Source organism: Ambystoma mexicanum, chromosome 13 (genome assembly GCF_040938575.1).
Source record: "Ambystoma mexicanum isolate Mex_15411 chromosome 13, UKY_AmexF1_1, whole genome shotgun sequence".
Classification (NCBI taxonomy): Eukaryota; Metazoa; Chordata; class Amphibia; order Caudata; family Ambystomatidae; genus Ambystoma; species Ambystoma mexicanum.
Window position 1 is genome coordinate 616,518,600 of NC_090938.1, and position 27,883 is coordinate 616,546,482.

A 27,883-nucleotide genomic window follows, 5' to 3' on the forward strand; every position below is an offset into this window, starting at 1 on the left:
TATGCATGCAGTCTGCAGGACAAAAAGCATGTGTCGGTCCACCATGACATGCCCACCCATGGCAGTCCTATAAATACAGGCATAACTGGCAGACAATCCCAACAATCCATCCAAGCAAGATACACCTGTCATGGACACTCACGCATCACCACTCACTGGACATGTCCTCATAAATGGGCAGGTCTCCCACGCCTTGGATCTGCTCCACATCAATCATATCACAGACTTGTTCTTCATGTTGAGTGAGCTCATCGTCCTCTTGTGGCGACCCACCTCCAGTCACCAGATTAGAGGCGTAGGCGCTACCCAGCTTATCTTTGGTTCGGCGTCAGGGGTCATTCCAATGCTTCACTGCCTCAGAAGCTGTGCGCCTCTCATTGCTGAAGGCGTCGATTAGATCTGTGACGCGCTGCCAGTGGGCCATGCGCTGAGCATGCGTATGTGTGCTCCCTGCCCGCACCAGCATGTCACATTCGTGTTCCCGCGCGTAGTCCACAAGGATCTGGAGTTCCTCATCACTGAAGCTCCTCTTCCTCAACGCATGGGTCTCCTGTGCCGTGCCTTGGGTTGGAGCCTGTCCTGCTACTGCACGCTTTGCCTTCTTGCAGACCTTGAGTGGCTGGGACCACTTGGGTCAGTAGGGGCTGGAGCACTGGTGGACTGGACTATGGCCTCACCCACTGATGTTTGGACGGGAGGTTGCCTTGCAGGTATCTGTACCTGTGTGCTGCTGGCCTCCACTTCCCCGACACGTGTCCCTTAACCTTCGAGACAGGGATTACTGCACCTGGGTCCATCTGGACCACTACAGGCCTGGCTGTGTGACCCTGAGCCTGGGCGGCGGGTGCTGCAGCTGCCCCTGCATCTTCCTGACCCTGGCTGGTAGGGATAGCAGATGACACTGCTGCTCTGGGACCCCTATTGCTGGTGGCCGCAACTTTTCCGAAACGTCCCGTCCCCTTCGAGACAGGGACTACTGCACCTGGGTCCCTCTGGACCTGTGCATGGACCACTACAGGCCTGGCTGTGTGACCACGAGCCTGGGCAGCTTCCTGACCCTGGCTAGTCGCGACAGCAGACTACGCTGCTGCCCCGGGACCCTGGGTGCTGGGGACATCGGCATCAGCTGCATCTCCCTGACCCTGTTGTGTGGGGGCCACAGCGCTCCCTGCATGGCCCTGGGCACCTCGTCCACACTTCCCACTTGTTGCCCTCCCACTCATAGAATTGTGCAATGGGAGGCACAGATATCAATTGTCCTGGGCAATTTCAGTGAGGGGGCATTGTATGTGATGTTAAACATACCAGTGTGCTCCCACAAGGCTCAATGTAACCCCTGGGGAAAAGTAAACGGGCCGCATAACTCGCAGGCACTCCATAAACAAAAATTACGTGTATGCGACCCCTTGTTAGCCCATGTGTAAAGTAAAAACATAACGCAGTACGCTGTGGCACCCAGCAACACAAATTGCATATGCGAATGACACTTAGGGTAGTATGACCTTGTAAATGGTGGTACGCGAGACACGGGGGCACCCACATTATGCAAAATGCATACACAACTCGCCGTCGGCCTCAAACAAAAATCAAAATGCACGCATGTGTGCACGAAGACAAATCCCCCCCCCACCAAAAGAAAAAGCTTGCACTCTCGCCGTAGGGAAGAGATGGCGTGGAAACACTAGAATTGCAGAAGTTCACACGTCCATCCGCTATCACTAGCACAAGCGTGTGATGGTCTCCTACGTACTGATTTATCCCGCTACTGTACACTAAAGTCGAGCGCGTAACTTGCACGCGTAGGCTCTTTCCTCTAAATCCACACTAACATGTTTTTTCCGTACGTGTGGGGTTTCCGGCTGCCCACACAAGTAACACAGAAGACCCACGCTCCTGCCTACCAGCCAATTTACCTGCCTCCAGGTGCCCTGAGCTGCCTCCTACGAGCCATCTGCTGCCTGCCCACTGTGTGCCTGCTGCCCACGTGCCCTGCAATTTTTGGAGCTTGCTGTACAGCCATTGCCAGTGCTCCTGTCGTCGGACCTGTGACCACATCTGCTGATCCAGAAGACTCCCAACATGCCAGACCACCGCTTCACAGCCCAGCACCAGGACCACCTTGCCCACCCACACGTGCCTCGGTGGGGGTTGCCATGTCTGATGCAACATCATCGGAGCAAGTGGCAACCCCACGGCAGCAAGGCAGAGTGCTGTCAGCTTCTCAGCCAGGGAGCTTGACATCCAGGTGGAGCAAGTCCTGGTGCATTATGATGCCCTCTTCCATGGACCATCGCAAGTCAGCAAGGAAGGACGCAGAAAGATCTGGGCAGACATCGTGGGTGCCATCAATGCTGAGGGGGTGGCACCCCACGACTCCATCCATGTCCTCAAGCGCTGGGAGGACTTCAAAGCCAGGACCCACAACAAGGCAATGCTCTTCCCCAAGGCTGGCATGAACCAAGAGGGGCGCCAGGGCCTGTTGATCACTGACAACATGCAGGTCCTGGAGCGGTTCTACCCAGCGCTGTACGCCCAGGTCATGGATTTGGATCTCCGTCTGGAGTCGACTGGTAAGTGCCCATGTGTACCTCTCCATCATAGTACATGTTGATGTATGGTTGGAGTGTGCACCTTGTCCTTGTGTCTGGTATGCCTCTTGTACAGATGTCTGTGTGCATGTCCCAGACAGTCCTGCATGTGAGTCCATTCAAGCATGTGTCGCATCAACAGTGTTTGGATAGCAATGTGTGATGTGCGGTCGCATGTAACGACGTGCACATGGTTGATTTCATGTGTCTGGACTTGTCCATGTGAGAGGTTTCACACATGGGTGCTTTTGGCTACATCATGGACATGCATGGTGCATATGTGCCTGTGTCTGAAGAGTGTGTGTGTGACTGGCCAACACTCTGAGATGGATGTCACTTGAGCATTCGATTGTGTGATTGACTCATGCTGCCAAATTGACCTCTAGTGCACTCTGACGTGATAGCTCCATGGCCTGCTTCATGACTGTCAGCTGATGTGTGTGAATGAGATATGTATGTGAGGTGAATGCACAATTTTGAGGTGATGACAGTGCCTTGTCCAAGGATGTGATTGTCTGTTGAGAATGCCAGACGTGATTGTGCGTGTTAATTGCACTAACCTGTGTGTTGTGGACGGTGATGATGGTTGTGACCTTTGACAGTTCCACTCATGTACATTTGCTTTGTGCAAAACCGTCATATGTTCAGTACCCTGATGTTTGTGTTCTATGTCTCCCTATCCACAGCGACGATGGAAGTAGAGGGCGGAAAAGGTGCTGTTGAGCAAGGCAGCAGGGATGCCTCCACCAGGCAGACGCAAGACCCAGTCACACTCGGAGGTCATTTTATCTTCGGGGAGCGAGGAGACTGGTGCTGTGTCCGAGGCAATAGCCGCAGCTGCTGAGGGAAGGCCCAGGAGGGTGAAGTTGGTTGTGGGCTCCTCGGCAGTGGGAGGGACAGGTGAGGTAGCACAGGGGCAATCGAATGCGGAAGACGGTGGGGAGGCATCCAGGTCGGCGGAGGTAGAGGCCACATAAGCCCAGCCCATGGGGCCCAGTGGGGGTGATGACGTAGGTGTGACTGGTGCAGTCCAGACTCAGGGGCCAGAGGCAGTGGAGGTGCCTGTGCCTAATCCTGTCCCTGGGACTGCGACTGCATCAGTATGCACTTGCGGGCATGCCTCAGGCCGGACCCATCCGCAGGTGGCGGATGTTTCCACACAAACTGAAACACCAATACCTGCGGATGTCGCCATTCGGGACAGGGTGGAACCTGTGCTAGCCAGTATCGCGAGGCGTACAGGCACCATTTGTGATGATGTGCAGGCTTCCAATCAGCTTGCACATCATTGCAATGAGGTCTGGCGTCTCCTGGACTGGCGAGTACATTTCCTGGTCTTGCAATGGGTTCGTTTTATGTGAACCCCCCCGCCCCTCCTTGTCTTCCTCCTCTGTGCGCCAGTCATCCTCCCTGCAGTCTTCCGGCCGAGATACCTCCAGGGCCCCCTGTACACTTGTCTCAACCCCGGCGGCCAGTCTGGTGGAGGTCACATCGCTGCCAGAGTCGGGAGTCGAAGTTGGATCAGCCAAGGTGGTCACCACGCAGATCCAGCCGGCAACAGGAGCTGTGGCAATGGAGGAAGAGCAGGCACCAAGGAGCACGGCACATGCACGACAGCCCTTGGGGTTGTCATCATCCCAGAGGCTGTCCTTGAGGCGCAGGCACCAGGCTATTTGGCAGCAGGAGGCTCGCAGTAGGAGGCTACAGGACTCTGGGCATTCAATCACAGGAAGGTAGGTCAGGCAGTAGGCAAGCGTGGACCTTACACAAAGGATGTCTTCCGTGTGGACGCGTTTGGGCCAGCAGATCGGGGCAGGGCGGCAGCGGGCACGGGAGGCAAGACTCATCATGGCCAGGGCGGAGAATTCACTGCATCGGGCAGAGGTCCTCGTGGAGACTTGCAGGGAGTTTGAGAGGAGCATGTTGGAGTCCCTGCAAGCACTCGAGGGGGAAGCGGTGGCCCGCCTAGGGGAAGTGGACGTAGTGTTCAATGATGTCCTGGCCGAGACTGAGGGAGCATGGTGAGAAGGACTAGCTCGCTGCCATTGTATATAGTTATTTAGGTGTACGTTTAATTTTTTGGTTAATTTCTTTTTTTTTTTTTTGAGTTGTTGGACTGTGCTCCACTTTTTGTATATAGTTATTTTTTGGTGTCATTTGTGGATTTGTTAAAGGCTTTTGTTATGCATTTGGGAATATGGACCTCTTATACTTGTACATAGTTTGCATCTTTTTAGTTCCTTTTGTGTTCACAATGATGGAATGGATTTCTTTTAATTTTGGTTTTTATTTTGAGTCATTTAAGGACATCAACTGCATTTTTGAGTTTGACATCTTTTTTTGTGTTCTGTTTTTTCATTTGGACATGCTTAATTTTTTGGTGATTTCATGCAGATTGTATTTATTTTCAGGAAATGAATGAGTCTTTCATACTTGTTTTAATATATTTTCTTATTTTTACTACAAGTGGTGTTTGATCCATAAAACGCAGGTGCCTTTAAGGGCTATGGAGCAGACAGACTCCATAGTACAGGTAGATTACAAAGAACAGAGTGCTGAAAGGGAGAACCCACAAGAATAAATAAGTGTAAAAAGGCTCTACTCATTCAGTATTAAAAGAAACATTTCCAGAAGTCCAGCAAAATGTGCTGGGGGTCTCAGTAGGAGAGGGGATGAAGCACAGTAATGATAAATCTCCCTAACACCTCCCTTGTGCATACTTTGAACTCCAACCACTAGCCCTTAACTCTACGCTGACTGAGCAGAAGCATTTTGTAGCGGCAGTGTTCATTGTGCCAGAAATGATTTTTTTCTACCTTTTTCGTGTCCGTGCCCATCTGGTGTTTATACACTGACCTTCGGCAAAGCCATTTAGGATGCTGATCCGCTTCCAGTTTGTTTACACCCAGTTTGTTTACAATGCTTGGGGCTCAATCACATCCGGCCGTTGCACACTTTTTGACACTTTCTTAAGAATCTTTCCAGACTTGTCTTCATTGGTGCAAATATTTTTTCTGTGGCCCACTGCCCACGACCGAAACAAATTAATAACTTATCCAAAAGAGTCACATCCTTGTATTTTCAGGCATTGTGGGGATTTGTGCTTGGTGAGGTGAGGTGAGGGAAGGTGCATGTTTCAGGGCTAGTCTGAGGTGCCTTTTGGGTTAATGCCAACCCGTGAGGACCCACAAGGAGTAGTTTGTGGTGCCTCTTCTAAGGTTTAATACTGGCCCTCATGTAAAGCGGTCTGGTAGATATCCAAAGCAGGCTGGGTATACTCCCATGTTGTCCCCAGAGGGTTTACCGAAGCCAGTGTGTAAACTTTTCAGTCTGACTTCTACCAAATGCGAACAAGCACCTCCCCCCCCCTGCCCCCCTCCTTGGGGCCCCTGCTATTTTGTGCAGGCAGGGCCTGCAGTTAATGAAACTCCTCACACACAAGTCTGTCAAGAAAAGACTAGCTCTGTCAGCTAAGCCTATGCAGGTTCGGAGAATAGAGTGCACGGATCAACAAGGTCCATCTGACCCTTTTCATGAACCGCTCATTCAAGCCTACTTTTGTTGTGGACTGTGGCTCTGAGGAAGGATTGGAAGAGACCTTATGAAGACCAGCCACTCTGACATCCAGACCCTCTAGGGAGCACATTTCCATGGGTAATATTCCAGTTAGCGGAGAAACTGCGTTACTTTTGTTAACAAGGCTGGGCATGCAAGATGTACTTTCCTTTTTAGAGCTGCCCTGGTCGGGCATCAGACATGATTTGCTGCAGAACCTTCTTGTTTTACAGAGTTTCTTAATACAGACAGTTGTTCCTATTTCAGTTCTGTGTTTAGGAGGCATTTCAGTGGTCTCAGTAAACTCACCACACCCTCTCATTGCAGAATCCTTATCCTGCTTGGAATTTGAAATGTTTTTGTTCCTCTTAAGCCATTTGAGCTGATTGATTTGTTTGATATTGTTAGGGAGAGTTCTCAGAAATGTGCTAATTCCTCTCTACCTTAGACTCCCAGCAACTTTGCAGGATTTTAGGACTTTTATTTTTAACCTGGGGAGAGTGAGGCTCTTTTCCCACTCTCGTATTTTTAAATTGATTTGAACTCTGTGTTTCTTTAAGTATGGAGTCTGAGAAACTCCATAGGCAGCATCTTTACACTGTCACACAGCACCTTCAGTGCAGTGGCACAGGGAAGTCTTAGATTGCCCAAAGGTTTAAATACCATCTCTTGGTGAAACCGTTTCCAAGAGCAATGAAGTGAAATGTCTTTACTTACATTTTGTAACTTTCTAGACCCAGCACACACTATCTTACCATAGGGTGCTGGAGAGGTTACTTCGTAACCCCTTTGTCTAGTTTCTCATGTAACAATTTTATGTTACCATTTCTACAATGAATGGCTGGTGCCAGTGGTTTACGTTTTGCTACCATTGTGGGGGTTTTACCACGGGCTGCGTTTGCAGCTACAGTAAAGCACCCATGGGTTTCACCATTTCTTGTTGGAAAGGACCTTCTTGAGATTTAACTCTGTGCGCCAAACCAGGTTTGTTCCCTTTGTTCGTTTTAGCTTTGACAGGATTCACGAGTGAAGCCCACCTCTGGCTCCAGTATGTCTGGCAGGGGCAGGAAGTGAGGGAGGTGCCCAAAACTCCCTGTGCTTAATCCCCTTGATTACAGGAATGCACTCAAAAGGTGATTGGCCGGCTGGCTGTCCACCATTAAAATCACATTAAAATTACATGAGAGATAAAAAGTCCTAAAGTCCAGCAAATAGAGCTGGGGGGAGTCTCCAAGGTAGAAGGGAATAAGCACATTTCAGATAATTCTCCCTAACGTAGGAGTTTCACCCTCTTGTTGAAGTTCAATAAACACCCATGAACTTTGGTCACTTGTCTGTCTTACTGTTGACACCATGCCTTCCTTACAGGACCCTCCCTCACTTCCTGCCTTTCCAGACAAACTGGAGCCTGGGCGGGCATCAGGGCTGAAGCCCGCCAAAGGATAAATGCACAAAGGACTCAAACCTGCTTCAAACAGAATAAAAGACCAGAAGGAACTAACTGACAAGACATGGCAAAAAAAGACTGGGGCTATTTTGGAAAAATGGTCACCGTTGGGTGCTGTACTGCAACTGAGGAACCAGCCTGCAGATACATGGCACAAAGGTGGTAAAAAAGAAACCACTGCCACCAGCCATTCAAGTTAGTGTACCAAAATGTTACATGAGAAATGGGATAAGGAGGCACTTGGTAACACCCCCCCCCCCACATAGGGGTGTGTCTGCTGGACCCACAAAAGAATAGGTACGACGAAGGTCATCTTTCTACTCTTGGGAACAGTAGTTCATCCAAGAGAATGTATTTAAACATTAAGAGAAGTCCAAGGGACTTATCAGTGGCACTGGACAAAAGGTGCTGTGTGTCACTATGCAAAACGCAGATGCCTATGGCGTTTACCAGCCTCCATTAAACAGTAAGAAACCGTAAATCCTAGTCAGGAAAACACATGATGGAGTGGGGGGAAAAGTCCCACTCACCCAGGAGTAAAAATAAAAAAACCTGGAGTCCATCAAAAGACCTGGGTGTCTCTAAGGTGTCTCTAAGGTTAAAGAGAATTGGCACAGAAATTAAAGTTTTCCCTAACAATCATGATTAATCCACAAAGCGAGGATGTGCAAAGAATCCTTCTCCGTCACACACCCGCCTTCTGGAACTCTTTCCCAGTACTAATGCCCCACAATTCTCCAATTTCACAAATGTCTCATTGTCTTTTTTAACAACTGACCTAGGACTAATCCCAATAGAGAAACAGACCAAGGCACAGACTGCAACTCACAGCACTGCTACTGTTAAAAGATGCCAGCCAGAACGCTGGCACCCTATAGAGCATTCCACTGCTCTGGAGCTAGGTCTGCGCTTTAAACAAAGTAAAAGTATTGGGGTGCTGCTGCGCAGATATTGCAGGCTTTTGTCATTGTTCAAAGTTCTCTTCATTTATATCTATGATGACTTTGATGTATAGATAGAAAATGGGGGCATCTATTCAAACCCAGTCAATACAGGTATTTACCATATGATATAAAATATAATATTTCTTGCTGGGGGTCAACAAAGTTTATGACTAAATCTTCACATTGAATTTTCAAAAAGAATCTCCATCACATTTTATTCACACTGTATCAAAAACAACACGCTAAAAATATTATTTGCCAGATCACATTAATTCATTCTTTGCTCAGTTATTCTGTGAGGTTAGGATGCATAAATGTGAGATATACACACCACAGAAAACAGATTGTCAGATAGCGGGTGAACACAAGAACAAGAAAATCCTTTCCTTCCTGATGAAGGCCGTTGGAAACTATGGGTGACCAACCTGTAAATCCCATTACAAGGCCAAAGCACATAGTGTTGGCATGTTTTATTGTATGTTTATTGTTGAGATTTTTGTTGACATCAGGAACGGATACACCCCTTGATCACTGATTGTAGGGGCCCAGTGATTTTTGGAACAAAAAAATAATCTAAAGCAACGTGGGTGCTGTGATGAATCTGATGTCATCATTTCTTTCCTAGCGGTTGCCTCTCCCCATGTGGCCAGGAGACGGCAGTCGCTACCTGATCCTGACCCGGATGGCGGTTACATGAGGGAGGACCACATGGGAGGAGGCAGCGACACTTTGGGGCGGGGGAGCAGGATGCTAGATCATCAGATGAGACATGGTATCCTCCTTTGCCTTTTAGGGATACCCCCTTGTTAGGGCGAATTTTCATTTTTGTGCTAATTCCCTTCAACCTTAGAGACCCCAGCTCTTTTGCTGGATTTAGGACTTTTTAAATTCTAACCATGGAGTGAGTGAGACCTTTTTATCACACTCTCATGCGTTTTTACCTGATTTGGATTTTGTGTTCACTGTTTTTGGAGTCTGGCAAACTCAATAGGCATCTGCTTTTTGTATGGTGACACACTGCACCTTCAGTGCAGTGTCACTGAGAAATCCTTTAGATTTCTCTTAAGGTTTAAATACCTTTTCTTGGGTGAACTACAGCTCCCAGAATGGTAAAGTGAAATGTACTTACTTTGTGGGTCCAGCACACACAATCTTATGTAGTGTGCTGGAGGGTTACTTAGTAGCCCCTTATCCTACATTCTCATGTAACATGTGTATGTACCCTCACTATTTTAAATGGCTGGTGGCAGTGGTTTACTTTTTCCTAACATTGTGCTTTTCTACCCAGTCCGAACCCTCAGCTGCAGTACAGCACCCGTGGGTCACCGGTCGTCTTTTTTCACCATTTTCTGTTTGTGAGGTCTTTCTTGGGTTTTACTCTGTGCGTTGAGACAGGTTTGAGCCCTTTTTTGTCTTGCCTTTGCCGGGCTTCAATCCTGAAGCCCGCCCCTGGCTTCAATGTGTCTGGATGGACAGGAGGTGAGGGAGGGTCCCGAACGTCCCCTGTCCTTTGTCTCTAGAAATGCCCAAATGCAACTAGTCCTGATTGGCTGGCTGTGCTTTCAAGACAGCCACCCTGCTGTGTGATTGACAGCCTAGGCTGTGCATGAATGGGGGAAAAACCTGCTTAAAATGCGAGGGGTTTGGGACTACAGGCAGAGTCCACCAGAGAAACTCCCACCGAAGAAATCGTGAATGAAGCCTCCTGGAACTTTGAATTGCCCAGTGAAGCCCTGCTGCTGTGCTGACCTCCTTTTTCACCTCGACAGAGAAGCTCCGGATGGAACAACTTCTCCCCTCGGGTTAGTTGGACCAACTAACCCCGAAACGAACTCCACTGGACCACCATCCCGACTTGCAGTGCCTCTCTGTTGCTGCAGGAGTCCAATACAAAGGGTCGAGTATCGGTAGTTGAGTGCAACGTCTGCCACGGAACTAATCTGGCTAGAAGCTCCAGGAGCCTCCCAAGGATCCTCAAGAACCAGAACCGAGAGAGAGAAGGAAGTCTAACTGGTGTCCGCGTTCTGCATCAGTGCTGTTTGCTAAGCGCTGAAAGTACAAAGTGTCGCTTAACCGAAAAAAGCCCATAGCTGCCGATGACCTACCAAGTACTGCCGCAGGAGCCCTCCAGACGTCCGTCCAAGAAGTGCATCAGATCTGTAGACTGTGTCCAAATGACTTTGGCTGTCGCGGCTCCCTAAAGGCATTCTCTAAATCCATTGACTTTGATACTGTTTGTCCCTTGTAGGTGGTAGCTTGTTGTATATTGGTACTGCTAGGAAAGCCTGTGCAATGAAATAAGTCTTGTTTTTTGTGGTGTGTATCTCGCATGTATGCATACTAAGCTTGCAGAATAACGGAGCAAAGAATGAAATGTGATTTGGCTAAGGATATATTTAATGTGTTGTTTTTTTTTGATCCAGTGTGAATAAAATGTGATATAGAGATGTCCTTGAGAATTCTGTATGAATGTTGTGTCGCATGAACTTTGTCTTCCCCTAGCAAGATCTTTTTCTTGACCCTGTACTTGGTTTTTTTACGACAACTTTGATGGCGCTCATTTTGGTGCTGTTTCCTTCTGCATGGTCCCAAAGTCAACCATAAGAGGAAATAATCAGAATTTAGGCAAGGGGAATTGAAATGTTACTTTTAAACTATTCTCGCAGCCACCACAATTCCCCACTAGGTTCTACTATCCAGGAGCTCCCAATAATCTTCTGTTCAGTTTTACAAGCTCTTTGAATGGGACTGTAGTTTGGACATAGTTTGCATTTGATGTGTTGCATGGAATTTAACTTGCGCATGATTAGAAAAGTGAATTAAGTTTGCATGCTCAGACTGTTGCTGGGTGGCAGAGCAGGGGGGAAATCTGCAAAAGACATGTATGACCTTGCATATAGTTTATAACTGGCATTTGGGTACTATAGGGAATGAAGGGTGAGATTTCTGGATTGTTTACTAGACCAAACGTGGAGATAAAATGCCCTGCTCTGGCTGGATTTTAAATATTTAAATGTGTATCAGTTTAATTTCATCTTCCAATGACTTTTATTAAGAAGTGGTCTCCTTTTTAACAGGTATCCTGGTTCAACGTTCATGGATCACGTTCTGCGATACCAGGACACTCCAGGTGTTAAAATGATTGTGGTGCTTGGAGAGGTTAGTATACAACAACTACGGAGATGAACATAACATAGCATAATATATATATTGGCATATGCAAATCGTTATTTCCCTCACAGCCAATCAAAATGCTGAGGTGCAGCTTATGTTCTTTAATAATAACCTGGTTTTGCCTTCCTTTGTCTTCTGATCAGGTTGGAGGTTCAGAGGAGTACAAGATCTGCCAAGGCATTCAGGAGGGGCGAATTACCAAGCCTGTGGTGTGCTGGTGCATCGGCACCTGTGCAACAATGTTTTCGTCTGAGGTATGGCTATTACCCTGCACATACTGATAAGCCATCCATCTTTTGCAATATAACTTGCAATTCGGTCATAATGAAAGGGGGTTGGGGTGAAGTGGGTCACAGTTGGTGGCGATTGATCTCCGTAACACTCACTATGTGAAGTTGATCATATCTGCTTTTAAAGATAATCTGTGATGCTCATGTTTGTGACATGGCTTTTAGAGATTTCTAGTTTTACTTGGTTTACATAGCCTTGCCATTTAGGGGTTGGATCAAAATTAGCTAACAACTGTTTTAAAAACTCCATTGGGCTGTCACTAGGCAAAGGGGTGTGCAGCTATGTCTTGGAGAGAGATACATGAGCCACAGAGGAAGCGAGCATCGCTTTGGTCACATAACAATTGTTGCTAGAAGGCAGGATCTCTCTTCCTATTCCTTTCCCTTCCACTCAAACCTCTACTACCGTCCTATGTCTTACTTTATTTGAAGTTGGAAAAGAGCAGGATTGCTAATTTGTCAATGAGTCTTTAACCAATTGGAAGTAGAGGGGAGAAGTTTACTATGGAACTGTAGACTTGAAATTTGCGATGTGACCAGGATATCAGGCCATCGACTCATCACTCCAGACACAGGACGAGCAGATGGCTGAGCCAGTGGGTGCCGTCCATCCCAAAAGATTCACATAGAACAATGGATTATTTAATAATCTTTCCCAGTGCACATACTAGATTGGACACAACCTTTACTTCAAAGCATGGTTACCATCTGCCCATATGAGATCCCCTTAATGTGCAGAGCGACTTGGATGGCAAGTAGAGTGGGCAGTGGTTGGGCAGATCTACTTGATCCATAAAGTAGAAGCCAATGATGCAGAGTTTCCAGAAGTGGGTAAACTGGAAACACTGCACCGTTGAGAACTGAAGGTATGGGGAATACATACTCCCATTCGTCGTAGAATGTGAGTGTGCACTTTGGATGTACTGAGACATACTGGAATCCTAGAAGGGGAGTACTGACTGGTGTGAGGTACCTAGAGACCCAGAGTGAAAATATTCTATTCATGGGTTTATGGATAACTGCAGGATTTGTTCACATTGGCTGGTTGGTCGGATCAGTGATGATCTTGTGGGCACTGGTGGTAATTTTTGCTGTCGTGCATCCTGGAAATATGCCCTTGCCCCTCAGTCCTGTGAGGTGGACATATGGTGCATTTGTACTGTTCAAGCAAAGATCTGTATCGCAGCCGTTTGGTAACTGTCAAAGCACAGTGAAATAACCCAACATAAAAGAAGGGAACCAGACTCTCCCTGTATACAGAAAGACAGACATCTGGCCCTCATAACCAACCCTGTTTTTCACACATCTACCCCTGCCATTCACACAGTACAAAGAACCCAGCCTGATTATGTAGGTCAGACAAGGTTTTCACTATAGGAGACTGAGTTCATATACTCTGAGCTTACTCCCGTATAAAACACCACCATGTCTCACTGTGAACGAAAATAGTATAGCCTCACATGCCTTGGAAAAGACTCTGAATAATAACTTTTTTATTTTATTTATTGGGTTTTCATAATGTGGCTATAGATATGTTTCACATGCTTTAACATCAAGGAGCCCGACTTCATCACTTTTACTCTGTTAAAATGGATTTCTAAACTGTGGCCTGGTGGACCGATGTTTAGGAGGCCACCCTAGTTACAGTGAACAGGGAAAACTCTGGGAGTTTGACCAATACAATCAAGTTAGAATGGAGAGTGGACAATGCTTAGTCTCGGGAGAGGTGAGTGGGGTCGGAGGTCCACAATGAGTCCACACAATGAGCAATCAAAGATTACACTTAGACAGGTAAGTACAACATTGCTTATATTTATTACGGCCAAAGAACACACTGAAAATGACTTGGAACAGGTAATAATATTACACACTACTAATAATATAAAACATATTTCTGAGGCTTGTGGTTCTGCTTAGAATCGCATGCTTTGCATAGGCTGACATCTAGTGGTAGGTGCAGAGTACTGCATGACTTGTTTTCGAAGTTTGAAAAGGACGTTGACGGAGCGTGTTTGTTTATACTATCCCTAATGTGACATGTACTTTACCCATGGTCCTTCACACGTTGAGGTCCTCCTAAACATGGAAAGAGCAACATTTAAATGATGTCCTTCATTCAATAGAAAATTCCTGTGGGTAGACGCACACAACGTGTGTAACCACTGTCTTCCAGTGACCATTTAGAAAAGCGCTGTGCTGCATGCAAGTTCTTTTGGCCAAAGACGTTCAAGGAGAGACATACTAAATGGTGGGCACCCTATGCTATGCAGGCCATGTCCAGTTCTCCCACTGGCGCTCATTAGTCGGGAGAAGACGACCGTTGCAGCTACGGCTCCCTTTCAGATGCTGAAGACATTGAAGAGTAGTCAACAGATTCCCGAGGGCCAGTCCCCAACCCCGCAGAGCAGGTCCTGCAGTCTGCTGTGGGGACACCTGGTAACGAAGGCACACACAAGCTTTCTCACTATGGAGGTCACAAACACCACCATAAGCACACAACTCCCAGCTGTTCTTCGACAGATGCATTGAGAAAGGGCCACACAGCAACATGAAGCACTTGTGTGTCTTCTGGCTCGACACATCCACCGTCCATTGCGCTTACACCTTTGCGTTCAGCGCATGGCACTAAAAAAAGGACAGACACTGAGCGATACAATTACCGTTCACAAATCTTCAACGGAACAAGTTTTGCTTTCGCCCTCGCCGAAACATATGTCAAAACAGAAATAACTACAAAAGACAGAGCAAACTCTTAAACGTCCAGAAACACTACAACAGCTACAAGTGCTACTAAAACACATGGGGCCTCAGAATACACAAATGCCACTTCTCCATTGTCTCAAACACTTCATAAGAGACAGCATGCTGTTGACACAGAGGCTACATTTTTTCCACTTAAAGACACACCCTGGACTGGGCTGTGGGCCAGGGAGCATTTTGAGTAAACCATGGATAATGTTCCCTCCTTTGTAGAATGTATAACACTAGTCTGTATGAAAAACATAAATAGATTTAGAAGAAGGGAAACAACCAGCTAAATCCGCAATCTCATACTTTTATTGATGTAATTGAAGAAATGCAGCATGACGCCATTCGGGATGATCAGGGCACGGATGACCCCAGCGTACATGGTATGATGATCCTAGTGATCCTATCTGCGATGACCCTGACATTGATATCCTAGTCTCCCGATGTCACTGACAATCCTGGAACAAGTTCCCCAATCGACAACCAACTTTTATTTAATGATCTGCTCAAAAAAGCAGCTGATCTTTTTAAAATTCAAACACAAGCGTCTGTGGAAGACAGACTTTGTGAATGATGGTCTAAATGAGAAAATATCGGTAAGTCAGTCAGTACCATTGCTTCAATTTATAAAAAAAATCGATTTCACCTTCATTTACAAGGGTGGTTAACCCTAGAGTTGAAAACGTTTTTAAACGTGCGCCTACAGACCCACTTTGTTAGGGGCCATTTAAAACCTGATTCATTAGTTGTTACCACTACAAGAAAAAGTTTAGGAGTCAAGTGCTGAAGCTCCTCCTGACAAGCAGTGTAAAAGACTTTACACCGTAGGGAAAAAGTGGCTACGTCAGCTGTCTGCTCGTCACGAATAGCTGACACTATGTTGCTTCCAGAACCCTTTGATTTTTCAGTTGCTTAAAAGTGTTAGTGGGAAAACAGGTGGCTCAAAATATTTTAACAGCCTAGACACAGCAGATACTCTGCCCAGAGTAGTAGCACTTGTTAAATAGCCACTCCTGGTTGTGAAATTTTGGCTTTAAACTAGAAACACAAGCCACCCTAATTAACATGCCAATAGAAGACTGACCTATTTGGTAAAGCAGTTGATGACATGCTCGACCTGCAAATAAGAAGCACGAAACCTTGAAAACGTTAGGGCAAATACCCAATAAACCCCTTACGTCCAATGTGGGGTGTTTAATACACGTTGTTCCTTTCAGGGCCAGGGTTATTCATGGTGCCTACAATCCGGGTTTAGAGCATGCCCATCCTGTGGTTCTCATCTCCGGGTCGGACAGACACTTTTCAAGCCTCCAATCAAAGAGATTTTAGGTGGTGCAATGCTCTGGGCAGAGGTACAGCCTCAAGAGGCTCCTCTGGCCCCTCAAACAAATTACACATTCATCCAGGTCCCCTCCCATGTTTGCACAGTAGGGGGGCTGCATTGCACATTTCACCCACACATAAGGGCATCATATCAGACCAGTGGGTGTTGTCAACAGTAGTCAAAGGCTATTCCATCAAACTCCTGGAAACACCTCTCCACCATCCGCTAAAGTCAAGAAAAATGTTGCACGGCTATTGCTTAATACTACAGGTGGAAATTCAAACGCCTATACAAAAGGGAGCAATAGAGCTGGTTCCACTACAAGAAGTAGATGAAGGTGTTTATTCAACATAATTCCTTGTACCAAAAAGGATTTCGCTATGCACCCTGTATTCGACCTGCGCCCTGCAAACACGCATGTCAAACCACAAAATGTCTGGATGACCATGCTACAGTAGGTAATTCCACTTCTAAAAAGAGGGGATTACATGGCAATGCTGGACAAGAGAGATGCATACGTTCATATTTCAATGTTACCAACGCACAGGAAATATTTAAAGGTCAAAGTAGGAGCAATTTACTACCAATTCAAAGTACTTCCCTTTGGAATAGCCTCAGCGCCAAGGGTATTTACAAAGGTGCTTGCAGTGGTTACAGCCCACTTGCGCAGACAATCTGTTTCAATGTATCCTTATCTAAACGACTGATTTATAACAGGTGTTGGGTAAGATTTAGTGCAATACCCTTTGGGTGCACTACAACAACCTTGACCTCCTGGCAATAGGAACCCAACCTTTGGTATAAGTCTGTGCTACACAGGTTGGTAGTGTAGCTGACCAGCCAGGCTTATCTCAAGAGGGGTCAATGTGAGCAGTAGAGTGGTTACACAGATTCACAGTGACAAGTATCCAAATAAACTTTCCTCCATACTGCACGGGCGTCTCTTCCAAGGGATGGGAGACGGAACCTTTTTCACCAGAAAGAACTTTCTTCCCCTTTAAATTTAGAGGCGCGCAGGGGTGCGGCCCTAGGAGCATGTGCTGCCCTGACCCCGCCCTCCGGCGCCACACCCAAGTCCCCTTTTCTGCATTGACGGAAACGGGCCGAATTCACCAGCGCTCCTGGGTTTGGCTTACAGGCGCAGATACTTCTTCTCTTCTGTCTTTTTGTCTTTTTATCATTCAGGTACTCGGTCCTCAGGCGTCACGCACCTCCCCGGCGCATGTTGACTTCTACAGGGTTCAGCAGGTGTCCATCCTGCGATGGGCTCTTTCCAACTAAGGACCCCCACGCCGTCTGCCTACGTTGCCTTGGCCCAGACCACAACTGGCAAGCTTTTACTGTGTGCAGCGCGCTCTCCTTGAGGTCTCTGAAGAACAGACTAGCCAGGTGGAGGGAGCTCTTCCAGAGATCACCTCCAGAGGACCTAAAGGACTTCATCTATCATCGATCCAAGCCCAAGGTAGGGCCGCTCTTTTCCAGCGCACCCTGCAAGGGAGACTCCTTCCCAAGGACTTGCCCGCCCGGGAGGGACCGCTCAGGTCCTCATACCAGCATGAGTACCGAGGCTATATTAGCTACTGGCCGGCAGGCCGAGGGCGGTCAGTTGATCCTCCCGGTGACAGTGTTGGGGGGGCCGGAAGGTTCTTTTACTGGGTTGTTACCCGAGGGGCCATGCCCTAATACCGGCAACATGTCCAAGGGGGTGCCTTTACGCAGTTCTACCAGCAGATCTGCCGAGGGTGCAACACCTACCAAGCCTCGGCCTGAGGAACAGGGTAGACCCCATGATCCACACTCTAAGAGTCCCTGGATGGGGCGGGGCCCAGTGAGCTGAGCAACATGATGCAGGCACGTGGAAGGCAACTTGACAAAATAGCGCCGTGCCAGACATTCCGGACATCTGCCCGACACCACAACAAGGCAGGGAGCAGGTGGAGGAAAGGGTGTCGAGGTGGGACTGGTGTCAACCAGGTATGTGGCCTACAGCCTACCCTTCATATGCGCAAGGCAGGTTCCCGCTGTGTCCGTATGGGCAGGTCATGCAACGGCTCCAACAGCCACCCGTTACCACGTCAATATCGCCTACCACTCCGGCATGCAACGACAGATTTTTTGAAAGGCTCCTCGGCCTCATGAAATCTCCTCAGATGGGGGACATCCTCAGGGACGCCATCAGGGACGTGCTCCCACCAATGGCCCTGGCGCTGCAGGCCCAAGTACCGGCGCCCCTGGCCCCTGTGCAGCCTCAGCCGCCCACTCCGGACCCCCAACCGCTTGTGCAGGTGGTTCCGTATCACCCATCCGCTGCAGCCTCCGGCTCAGGTATCCACTCCCCAGCCTTCGGCCCCCACCACTCCTCCACTGGTGCCGGACCAACCGGACTATCAGGTGGATACGGATGAGGAGGAGGACCCTGACACCCAAGCCAAGGCTTTCCACAAGTGTATTGCAGGGCTGGCAGAGTACTTTCCTCAACCCGAGGTTGAGCAACCAGCTGAGGGGTCCTCGCAGAAGTCCTCACGCTGTGTCCCACAGCAAGCACGGGGATCCTGATGCAGAAGGACATGGTCGCCTTGGCCAAAAAGGGCTGGTTCAAGCCCCACTCGGTCCAGCCAGTAAATCGATGCCTGGACGCCAAGTACAGGCAGATGGAGGGGGATAAACTCTTGTTATCGGCCCACCCTCAGCCCCACTCTTCGGTGATCGCTGCGGCATCACTATACTCCAAGCCGCAGTCGTCCTCTGCCTCTACCTCTGCGGTGCTGTTAGGCAAGGAGAAAATCTTGGAGGCGTACGGGTAGAAGCTGTATTCCAACGTGTCCCTACATCTTCGTCAAGCCAAAGTAGATGCCATGTTGGCAGCCATTAACCAGAGGCTTTGGCGGGAAATTGCGTTTTTCCTCCCAGAGCTAATCACATTTCAAGCTGGACTGGCAGAGGCCAAGACAGTGGCTCAAGACATCATGGAGTCTACGGTGGCCCACATCGACACCTCTTGCTGGGCCATCTGTATTGCCACGGACATGAGAAGAACAGCCTGGCTCAGTGCGACTAAATTTAACCTGGACGTCCAGAAACGCATATTAGACCTTCCATTCGAACAGGGTGACCTCTTTCACTCCACTACAGATGGGGAGCTAGACATCCTTACAAAGACCACGCCCAAAACATACACCCAGTCACAGCAGCGCTCAGACAAGGGGCATACATACGGGGGGGGGGGGCTCAGCGGCTTCCAAGAGCGGAGGTCCAGACAGCCTGACTGTTTGCCGACACAACATCGGCGGAAACAACAAAAAGGGGGGGGGGGTTAAGGGCTTTATCCAGTCCCCCTCCTCCGCAACAGCCTCAGAGGGAAAGAAGGCATGACACGCCCCCTCCAGTCCACATGTTTCCAGTGGGGAGAAGGCTTGCTCTCCATGCACATTTTTGGCCCCAGAATTTTGCGGACCCCTGCATCGTCTGTAGTATCCACGGGGTACCGCCTCCCTATCCCAGCCTCTCTTCCCCTCCACTCCCACAGGTTGGGAAAGCAACTGTTTTAGCGGGGATCCGGGTGCCCGTTGAGAGCCAGGCAATGGAGGAGGTCCCAGCCTCCCAGCGAGGCTGGGGCTTTTACTCCTGGATTTTCGCCATTCAGAAAAAGAACCAGGCAGGCCTGAGAGTTGTGATGGATCTTTCCACTCTCAACCTCTCCCTACCTCTACAAAAATTCAAGATGGTTACGCCAGCTTTGATAGCGAAGACATTGTGCAAGGGAGACTGGATGTGCTCCCTGAATCTGAAGGACGCGTACTTACACGTCCCGATCTGGCAGCCTCCTCGTTCTTTTCTACGATTCAGGATCATGAGCTACCCTTTCCAATACAAGGTGCTTCCTTTCGGCCTCAACTCGACCCCCAGGATCTTTACCAGGCTAATGAATACTGTGGCGGCCCTCCTCAGGTCACGGGGCCACGACATCTACCCGTACCTCGGCGACTGGCTCGTCAGAGCGACATCTTCGGAAGCGGTGCACCACACTTCCCACGCTCCCATGAACACACTGCACGAGCTGGGTTTTTCACTCAACCTCAAGAAATCGCAGCTGCAGCCTATGCAGAGACTGACCTTCTTGGGCCTCCTATGGGACACGTGCTCCGAAGGTTTTTCTCTCAGAGGACAAGATCAAGGCCATCAAGACCGCCACATCGCACTTCCTCAGCAGAGAAGTGACCTCGGCCTGCTGGCACCAACACCTACTGGGTCTCATAGCAGCAGTCCTTTTGGCCGTCCCCCCACACGAGACTCAGGATGAGGATACAGCTGCACTTTGTGGCATCTTCAAACCAGGAGCGAGGTGCTCAGTCAGAGATGATCTAAGTTCCTCCGCCGCTCCAAACGGGCCTCACATGGTGGTCCAGGGACTGCAACCTACGGACGGGCAAGCCTTTCCGGCAACCTATTCCACATGTCACCATCACCAAAGACTCCTCTCTTTCGGGCTGGGGGGCCACCCTGGACAACCACTGCGTCCATGGCACCTGGATCCATCAGGAACAGGAGTTCCACATCAATTGGCTGGAACTGAAGGCCATCTGGCTGGCGCTCAGAGCCTTCCTTCCGGTTATCGAGGGCATGGTCGTCCTCATTCAGATGGACAACTCGACCAGTATGTTCTATGTCAACAAGCAGGGAGGTACCAGATTCCGCCCCCCCCACCCTCCACTGTGCAGACTGGCAGTCAGCATGTGGTAGTGGGCCCTGGAAAAAAAAAATCTCCCTCATGGCTGTCCACCTGCCGGGTGAATCTATCCTGGAGGCAGACCTGCTCAGCAGACTAGGAGCAGACAACTACGAGTGGCAGTTGAACAACCTAGTACTGCAGGAGATCTTCTACAAATGGGGACAAACCCAGGTGGACCTCTTTGCCTCCTGGGACAACAGGAAGTACCAACTGTTCGCCTTCTGGCAGGGTCAGTGCCCGGGCTCCCTGGGCGATGCATTCCAGATTCGGTGGGACGGAATGACCGCATACGCCTTCCCACCCACACCGCTAATACACAGGTTGTAAGAAACAAAAGGGGATGACGAGGCGCGCACCCAGTTCCCAGTCAAATTAGACCTGATACAAAACATAACTGGGTTAGATCCCAAAAACAATTTAAAAAGGTTGAATCCCAAAACACTGAAAGTATTAACAGGTTGATATGCAAGATCAATGAGTCTCGCAACCTCGGCATCATTCTAATAGCACTGTGGTGGCCAGCCAGGCCATGGTTCTCGGAGCTGCTCCGCCTCTCGGAGAGGCCTCCCATTTTCCTTCTGACGGGCCCAGCACATCTTCTGGTGCAGCAAGAGGGCAGGGTCATTCACCCCTCTCCACAGAAACTAGCCTCACAGCGTGGTTCCTGAACAGGTTATGCTAGGTCACCTCAGCCTTTCCTAGGCTAATCTAGAGATACTTCAGGGCGCCAGGAGCAAGGCTACTGGGGCCCAGTATAAGAGCAAGTGGACCAGGTTCTGCCACTGGGAGACTCGAAGGGTATCAGCCCCTTGACTTGTACCCTGGATGACATGCTCTGCTTCTCAGCGCACCTCGTCCATTCAGGCGTGCAGGTGGACAGTTGCTGCACCAACCTGGCAGCCATCAGGGCTTACAAAAACTCGGAGGAGACCTTTTCCTCTGCCAACCCGATCGTCAAACATCTGACAGGACTCGCCAGGCTCTACCCGCCCATTAAGAGGCTGCACCCCGTGTGGGACCTCAACATAGTTTTGGGTGCGCTGGCGCACAAACCATTCGAACCAATGTCTTCCGCGGACATCAGACTGGTCACCGTTTAAGACGGCCTTGTTAGTCGGCCTCAGCTCGCAGAATCGGCAAAATGCAGGCGCTGGTCATCCCAGAGCCATATACTACTTTTCACAAGGATAAGGTAGTCCTTCGGACACACCCAACATTCCTACCGAAAGTGCCTTCCGCATTCCATCTGAACAAACAAATAGTGCTGCCTACGTTTTTTGCTGATCCCAGGGACGAGGCACAGAGAGTTCTGCACTGCCTGGATGTCGGGCGTGCCCTGAAATTATACTTCGACAGGACCAGGGGCTTCCGCAAGTCGGACACACTTTTTGTCACCTTTGGCGGATCAAGACCGGAGTATTAGGCCTCCAAGGCCTCCATAGCCCGTTGGGTGGTCTCGGCCATCAAAGAAGCTAATGAGGGACAGCATAAGCCACTGCCAGCCAACATGTACGCCCAAGCTGTCGGAGCCAAGGCAACAGCAATCGCTTTCCAGCGGCATGTCACCTGGCAGGTCATAAGCAGAGCAGCCAGGTAGGCTGCCCCTTCGGCTTTCTGCAAGCACTACTGTTTAGGCGCCAGGTCTAGATCAGACGTGGCCTTCGGACAGGCGGTTCTGAGAAGCCTATTTGCTTAAGGAGCGTCTCCTCTCCACCCTGGCGATACACTCAGTTGTAATCGCCCATGCAGTATGGAGGAAAGGGGACGGGACGTAAGAGTAATTGGAAGTTACTCACTGTAGTGACTAACGTAGTCTTAGTCCCCTTTCCTCCATACATCCCACCATCCTCCTCCCTCACCCACCCCCCTCCCTAATAAATCTGGTGTCATTAGGCAAAGTTAATCTATTGTCAACGCGTCTATGGGGACTGATGTGTGGCGCCGAAGGGCAGGGCAGCACATGCTCCCAGGGCTGTACCCCGCGCGCCTTTAAATTTAAAGGGGAAGGTTTTTTTCTGGTGAAAAAGGTTCTGTCTCCCGTCCCTTGGAAGGGATGCCCATGCTGTATGGAGGAAAGGGGACCAAGTACGTTAGTGACTACGGTGAGTAACTTATAATTTCTCTAAATCAGCAAGTACCCATTTGGGATGGCAGACACACTTCATACACCCTCTGGTGACTTTTGGACGCTGTGGACATTGTGTCACTGGTACATTTAGAGCAATACTGAAGTTGGTGTCAAAGAAAAGAGTTTATGAATACAACAAGAGATTGAACCCCCTAATGCAAAGCAAGTTAACCCTTTCCTGGAAGGAAGGTAAAACACACAATCAGAGGAGGGGAAGAGTCATTCACGGAACCTGGCCAGCCAATGTAAATTGGGGAAAAAGTCTAGGTGAGCTGAAGCATTTCTTGCAGGTAAGTACAAGTCTTGCACATTGTTTTAGAAGTCTTTGAAGAATCAAGTAGGGCCACAAGCTTGGAGGCTTGTGAGGTGCAGAAGATGCAAGCAACTCTACAGAAGCAACCAAGACGGGTCCCAACTGAGAACAAGTAAGGCTTCAAGACAAGAGGTAAGTTCTTAGACTGTACAGTGCCTTTGGTTAGAAGAAATTGTTCCAGCTGGCTTCTGTTCCTGTGTGGCTCTGCAGATCCTTTTGTTCCTGGGCCTCAGTTGTGGGGACAAGAGGGAGGACGTCAGGGGACTCCTGCGACAGCAATGGGCAAACTTCAATTCAGTGGCACTTCAGCGTTTCAGCTCCTCGCACCTGACTGCAAATAGCAACACTGCAGTTCTCGGATACCACTTCAGACTTTCCTTGCTTCTGGGGTCCAGCACTCTTGAGGTGGCTCAGGTTTGGTCAGTCCTGCATCAGGGAAGTCCGGAGGATCTTCCTTGCGCTCGGGTCTGACTTAAAAGCCATCCACTCGATTTGGTGTTCCTCTCCCTGACACTTCGGTTCCAGCAGCAGTGTAAGTACAGCCAGCTTGATATATTATATATTTTATTTGTATCGCGCTCATACACAAGTGTTTCAGAGCGTGATAAGGCAAGGGAGGGCAACAGGGGAGAACACATCAACGATCTTACTAGGCCCAGTGACATTGAGAATGCGCAAGTGCATAGGAAAGGGGAGAAAGTGCATGGACGGTGGAGAGAGGAGAGTGCGGAGCAGAGGAGAAAAGATAAATAATAATAAATACAAATACATAAATAGATAATAGAGGCCATAAACAGTGGTAGTGCAGCCAGCAAGTGACAAGTGCAGTGTTTACGGCAGCAGACTGGGTAAGTCTAAAGTGCAGAAAAGGAAGAAAAGGGGGGGGACTGTATGCATACAGATACAGTCCCCATTTCAAGGGGTGGCCAGGTGACAATGCAGGAGGGTGGCAGGGTGAGCCGATACCTGGGCCCAGGGGACAGAGGGTGGCCAGGTGCACAGTGCCAAGAGAGAGCAGATCAGCAGGGGAGAGGGGGAGCGAAGGCAGAAGCAAAGAGGAAGGTCTTGAGGTGCTTCTGGAAATGGAGATGGTTCTCATGTTTTAGAGTGCCAGGGAGGCTTCGAGAGGATTTCCGAATGAGTTCACTTTGGATTTGATTGGTCCCACCAACTCGAGGGGAGAAGTCGTCCTTGCAAGGCTTCTCTAGTCGAAATGACTTCGGAGCTTCAGCAGAGCAGCAGGGCTTAACCAGGCAAACCAACGGTCCAGGAGTTGCAGCAGGCGTCTCTTCTTCGGATTCCTTCGTCCAGTGGTCGCCTCTGCCTTCCAAGCCAAAAAGCCTCGCCTTTTATGCAGGTTTCTCCCATTCATTCCAGCCTAACTGTCATCACACAGCAGGGTGGCTGTCCTTGCCGGACAGCCAGCCGGCCATTTAGCTTTGGGTGCATTCCTGTAACCAAGGGGATTAAGCACAGGGAGTTTCAGGCACCTCCCTCACTTCCTGCCCCTGCCAGACATACTGGAGCCAGAGGCGGGCTTCACTAGTGAATCCCGCCAAAACTAACAAAGGGACCAAACCTGGTTTTGGGCGCAGAGTAAATCTCAAGAAGGACCTTTCCAACAAGAAATGGCAAAAAAGACCGGCCCATTTTGACAGAATGGGCACCCATGGTACTTTACTGCAGCTGCGAACACAGCCCGCGGTAAAAACTCCCAATGGTAGTTAAAAGTTAACCACTGCCACCAGCCATTAATTGTAGAAAGGGTAACATAAATGTTACATGAGAAACTAGTTAAAGGGGATACTAAGTAACCCCTCCAGCACCCTATGGTAAAATAGTGTTTGCTGGTTTTAGAAGGTTACTAATAAGTAAAGTCAATGTCACTTTACTGCTCTTGGAAACAATAGTTTATCCAAGAGAAGGTATTTAAACCTTTAGGAAATCTTCAAAACTTCCCTGTGCCACTGCACTGAAGGTTCTATGGGTCACAATGTAAAAGAAATTATGCCTATGGAGTTAGTCAGACTCCATAACCAAAAGAAACTGTTTAAATTGCAGTAAAATACATGAGAGAGTGGGGGAAAAGGTCTCGCTCTCTCCAGGAGAAAAATTAAGTCCAAGAGGCCAGCAAAAGTAAAGTGCTGGGGGTCTCTAAGCTAGTGAGGAATTGGCACATTTCTAGGAATTCTCCCTAACAGTAGTCAAAAAATAAATATTGGTTTTGACTTCCCTAGAACTACTGTTAGGTGTTCCAAATTAGGTTATATGCTTTGCTCTATGCACCTTCAAGCATAGTTTTATGTTTTTATAATAGTGGTTATATATAATATGATAGTGCTTATTTCCCCCAGGATTTACCTGGGCCTACTTGTATTTAAATACACCATTTATTTTTACAATGCATAGCGTCAGTGTTTCTTTGGACCAATGTCTTTGTACTGATTCTACATCCCCCCCTCTCCCTCCTAAGATAAGCCTGGCTGCTCTGTCTACGCTACCCTGAACTCAGGTGGGTCAGCCCTCTACTAAGAGTGAAGTCTTGTACTGCCTCAGTTGAATGGTTTTACTAAACCCTTGGTTGGACTTCAGAAAAACTGTCCTAATGCTCACAAATACTACGTTGTGTTTCGTACACATCCTCGTTTCTCTGCTTGAAATAAATGTATTTCAAAGTTCCATGACAATCAATCCGTAGAACTTCCAGATTTCTTCCAAAATCCACAAAATTCAGCAGAGGAAAGCCTCTATACGCTACTGCCCTCCTGACATCTAATGTATTACCCAAACAAGACAAAACCATTAAGTAAAACGGATAAATTCTTTGTTTCCCACGTCGCAGGAAGAGAAGGGGACACTATCTCCAAATCTGCAATGGATTGTCAAATGCATCAAAATCTGTTATTCTTTGTCCAAAAGAACATTACCATTCACGCTCAAGGTACTGGAGCAACTCTAACTTTCATTGCAAATGTGCCCTTCGATGATATTTGCAAAGCAGCTACTGGGAGTTCTCTTCACACTTTCACACAGCATTACTGCTTAGATGCACATTCAAAAAGTGATTCACAGGTGGGCCAGGTGGTTTTAAGTCATCTTTTTGCTGCTGTACCTTCTAACAACCCACCACCTTCTCCAGGCACTGGTAGCTAATCTATGCAAAGCATGTGATTCTAAGCACAGACCCCCAAGCCTCAGAAGACCTACATTACCTACCTTTTAATTGTGTTTCGGACGCTTGTATCTGCTTCGATCCACATGCACCCATCCTTCCTGCCTTCTTGGAGTTGATGGTACATAGATCCTTTACACCTTTCTTTCCTGTACTCATGCCTACACTTCATGTTCCCTCATGACAGAAATAAAATAATCTGAGGACCTTGGCGTGTGAAGGACCATGAGTACAGTACACGTCACACTAGGATACTATTACAAACATACCCAGTTGACATCCCTTTTAAAACTTCGATCACAAGTCATGCAACACTCTGCACCTACCACTAGATGTTTGCCGATGCAAAGCATGTGAATCTAACCATACACGAGCGTCAGACAACTGCAGGTATGTAATGTCATAGTCACAGTCGGTGTAGAATAATCAATTCCGCCCACCCCCAAATACCTCAAAGGGAAGGTAAGTTATTAGTTATATTAGTTATAGCACCAACAGTCCACAGGAATAACACAAACTTGTAAAGTCAAACCCTTAGTTGACTGGGGCCTTGTGCCCAAAGGTTCACACAGTTTTAAATAATATTAGGAGTTTTGGGAAAAAGTTGGAAGGGTCCTGTGGATGTGCAGATTGGTCCAAAAGGTTTTCCAAAGAGTTTACAAGTATGTCAAATGTTTTTCTAGTTTTTGGGGAACTTTCGGAGCAAGTGTTGCAATGGGTTTTAAAAGTCCAAGTTCTTAATAAATGTTTAACGGTCGAGATGGAGGTACCGGTAAGTGTTCTTATAACTTGCCTCCTGTAATATGATTTTTCCAAAGACTTAGCAGGTCAAAGGAGTGTCCCTTGAGCTAGATTTTCTCGCTTTAGGTTCTGGTCGAAGAATCCCAGGAGCTGTGGGTGCAAGAAGCGCTCTGGTCGGGTACAGGAGCTGTGCGCAACCTCTTCTCATGGAACAATACTTCAGGATCCTAGGCTAGATGCAGGAAAGTCGTTTCAGCAATGGCCACCAATGCACAGCGACTGCAGGCATCACCATTGTCACAGTTGAAGAAAGCCTTCTATCTCTTAACCCGTCGATGCTGGGATGCCAGACTCTTGCAAGAAGGCTACTTGCAGAACACGCCGAAGACCCCTGAAGTTCGGAGTCAAACCTCGGAACAGTGACCCATCTACCGCAGTAGCCCAAAGTGGAGTGGGTCAGTCAAGTGGATGGCTCAGGAATGCTTCTGAAGGCCCCCAAATTGCAGGGCACAGGGAAGACTTCAAGAATAGATGTTCCCACCACTCCAGAGGGTCAAAGCACTGAGGAAGGTCTTCTATGATCAGTAGCCAGACAGGGCTCCAGCAAAGGTTGGTTGCCAGGCCTTCTCGGGATCGGTCCACGGGTCTTCTAGTGTCTTAACAGCTATGCAGGATACTTGGCCCCTCTTCAGATCTTTGGGGAATGGCTGCAGGACTCTTCTTATCCTAA

General features: G+C 48.5%; 1 protein-coding gene across 4 annotated transcripts in view; it reads left to right on the forward strand.

Annotated features, from left to right (window-relative positions):
• Window positions 1–27,883, forward strand: part of ACLY (ATP citrate lyase) — a 434,227-nt gene that overhangs the window by 324,189 nt on the left and 82,155 nt on the right. For all 4 annotated transcript variants that reach the window (XM_069634496.1, XM_069634498.1, XM_069634497.1 and 1 more), the window contains 2 exons: window positions 11,612–11,693; window positions 11,852–11,962. In XM_069634496.1, coding sequence (XP_069490597.1) covers window positions 11,612–11,693; window positions 11,852–11,962 — 193 coding nt within the window. The remainder of the gene's footprint in view (window positions 1–11,611; window positions 11,694–11,851; window positions 11,963–27,883) is intronic.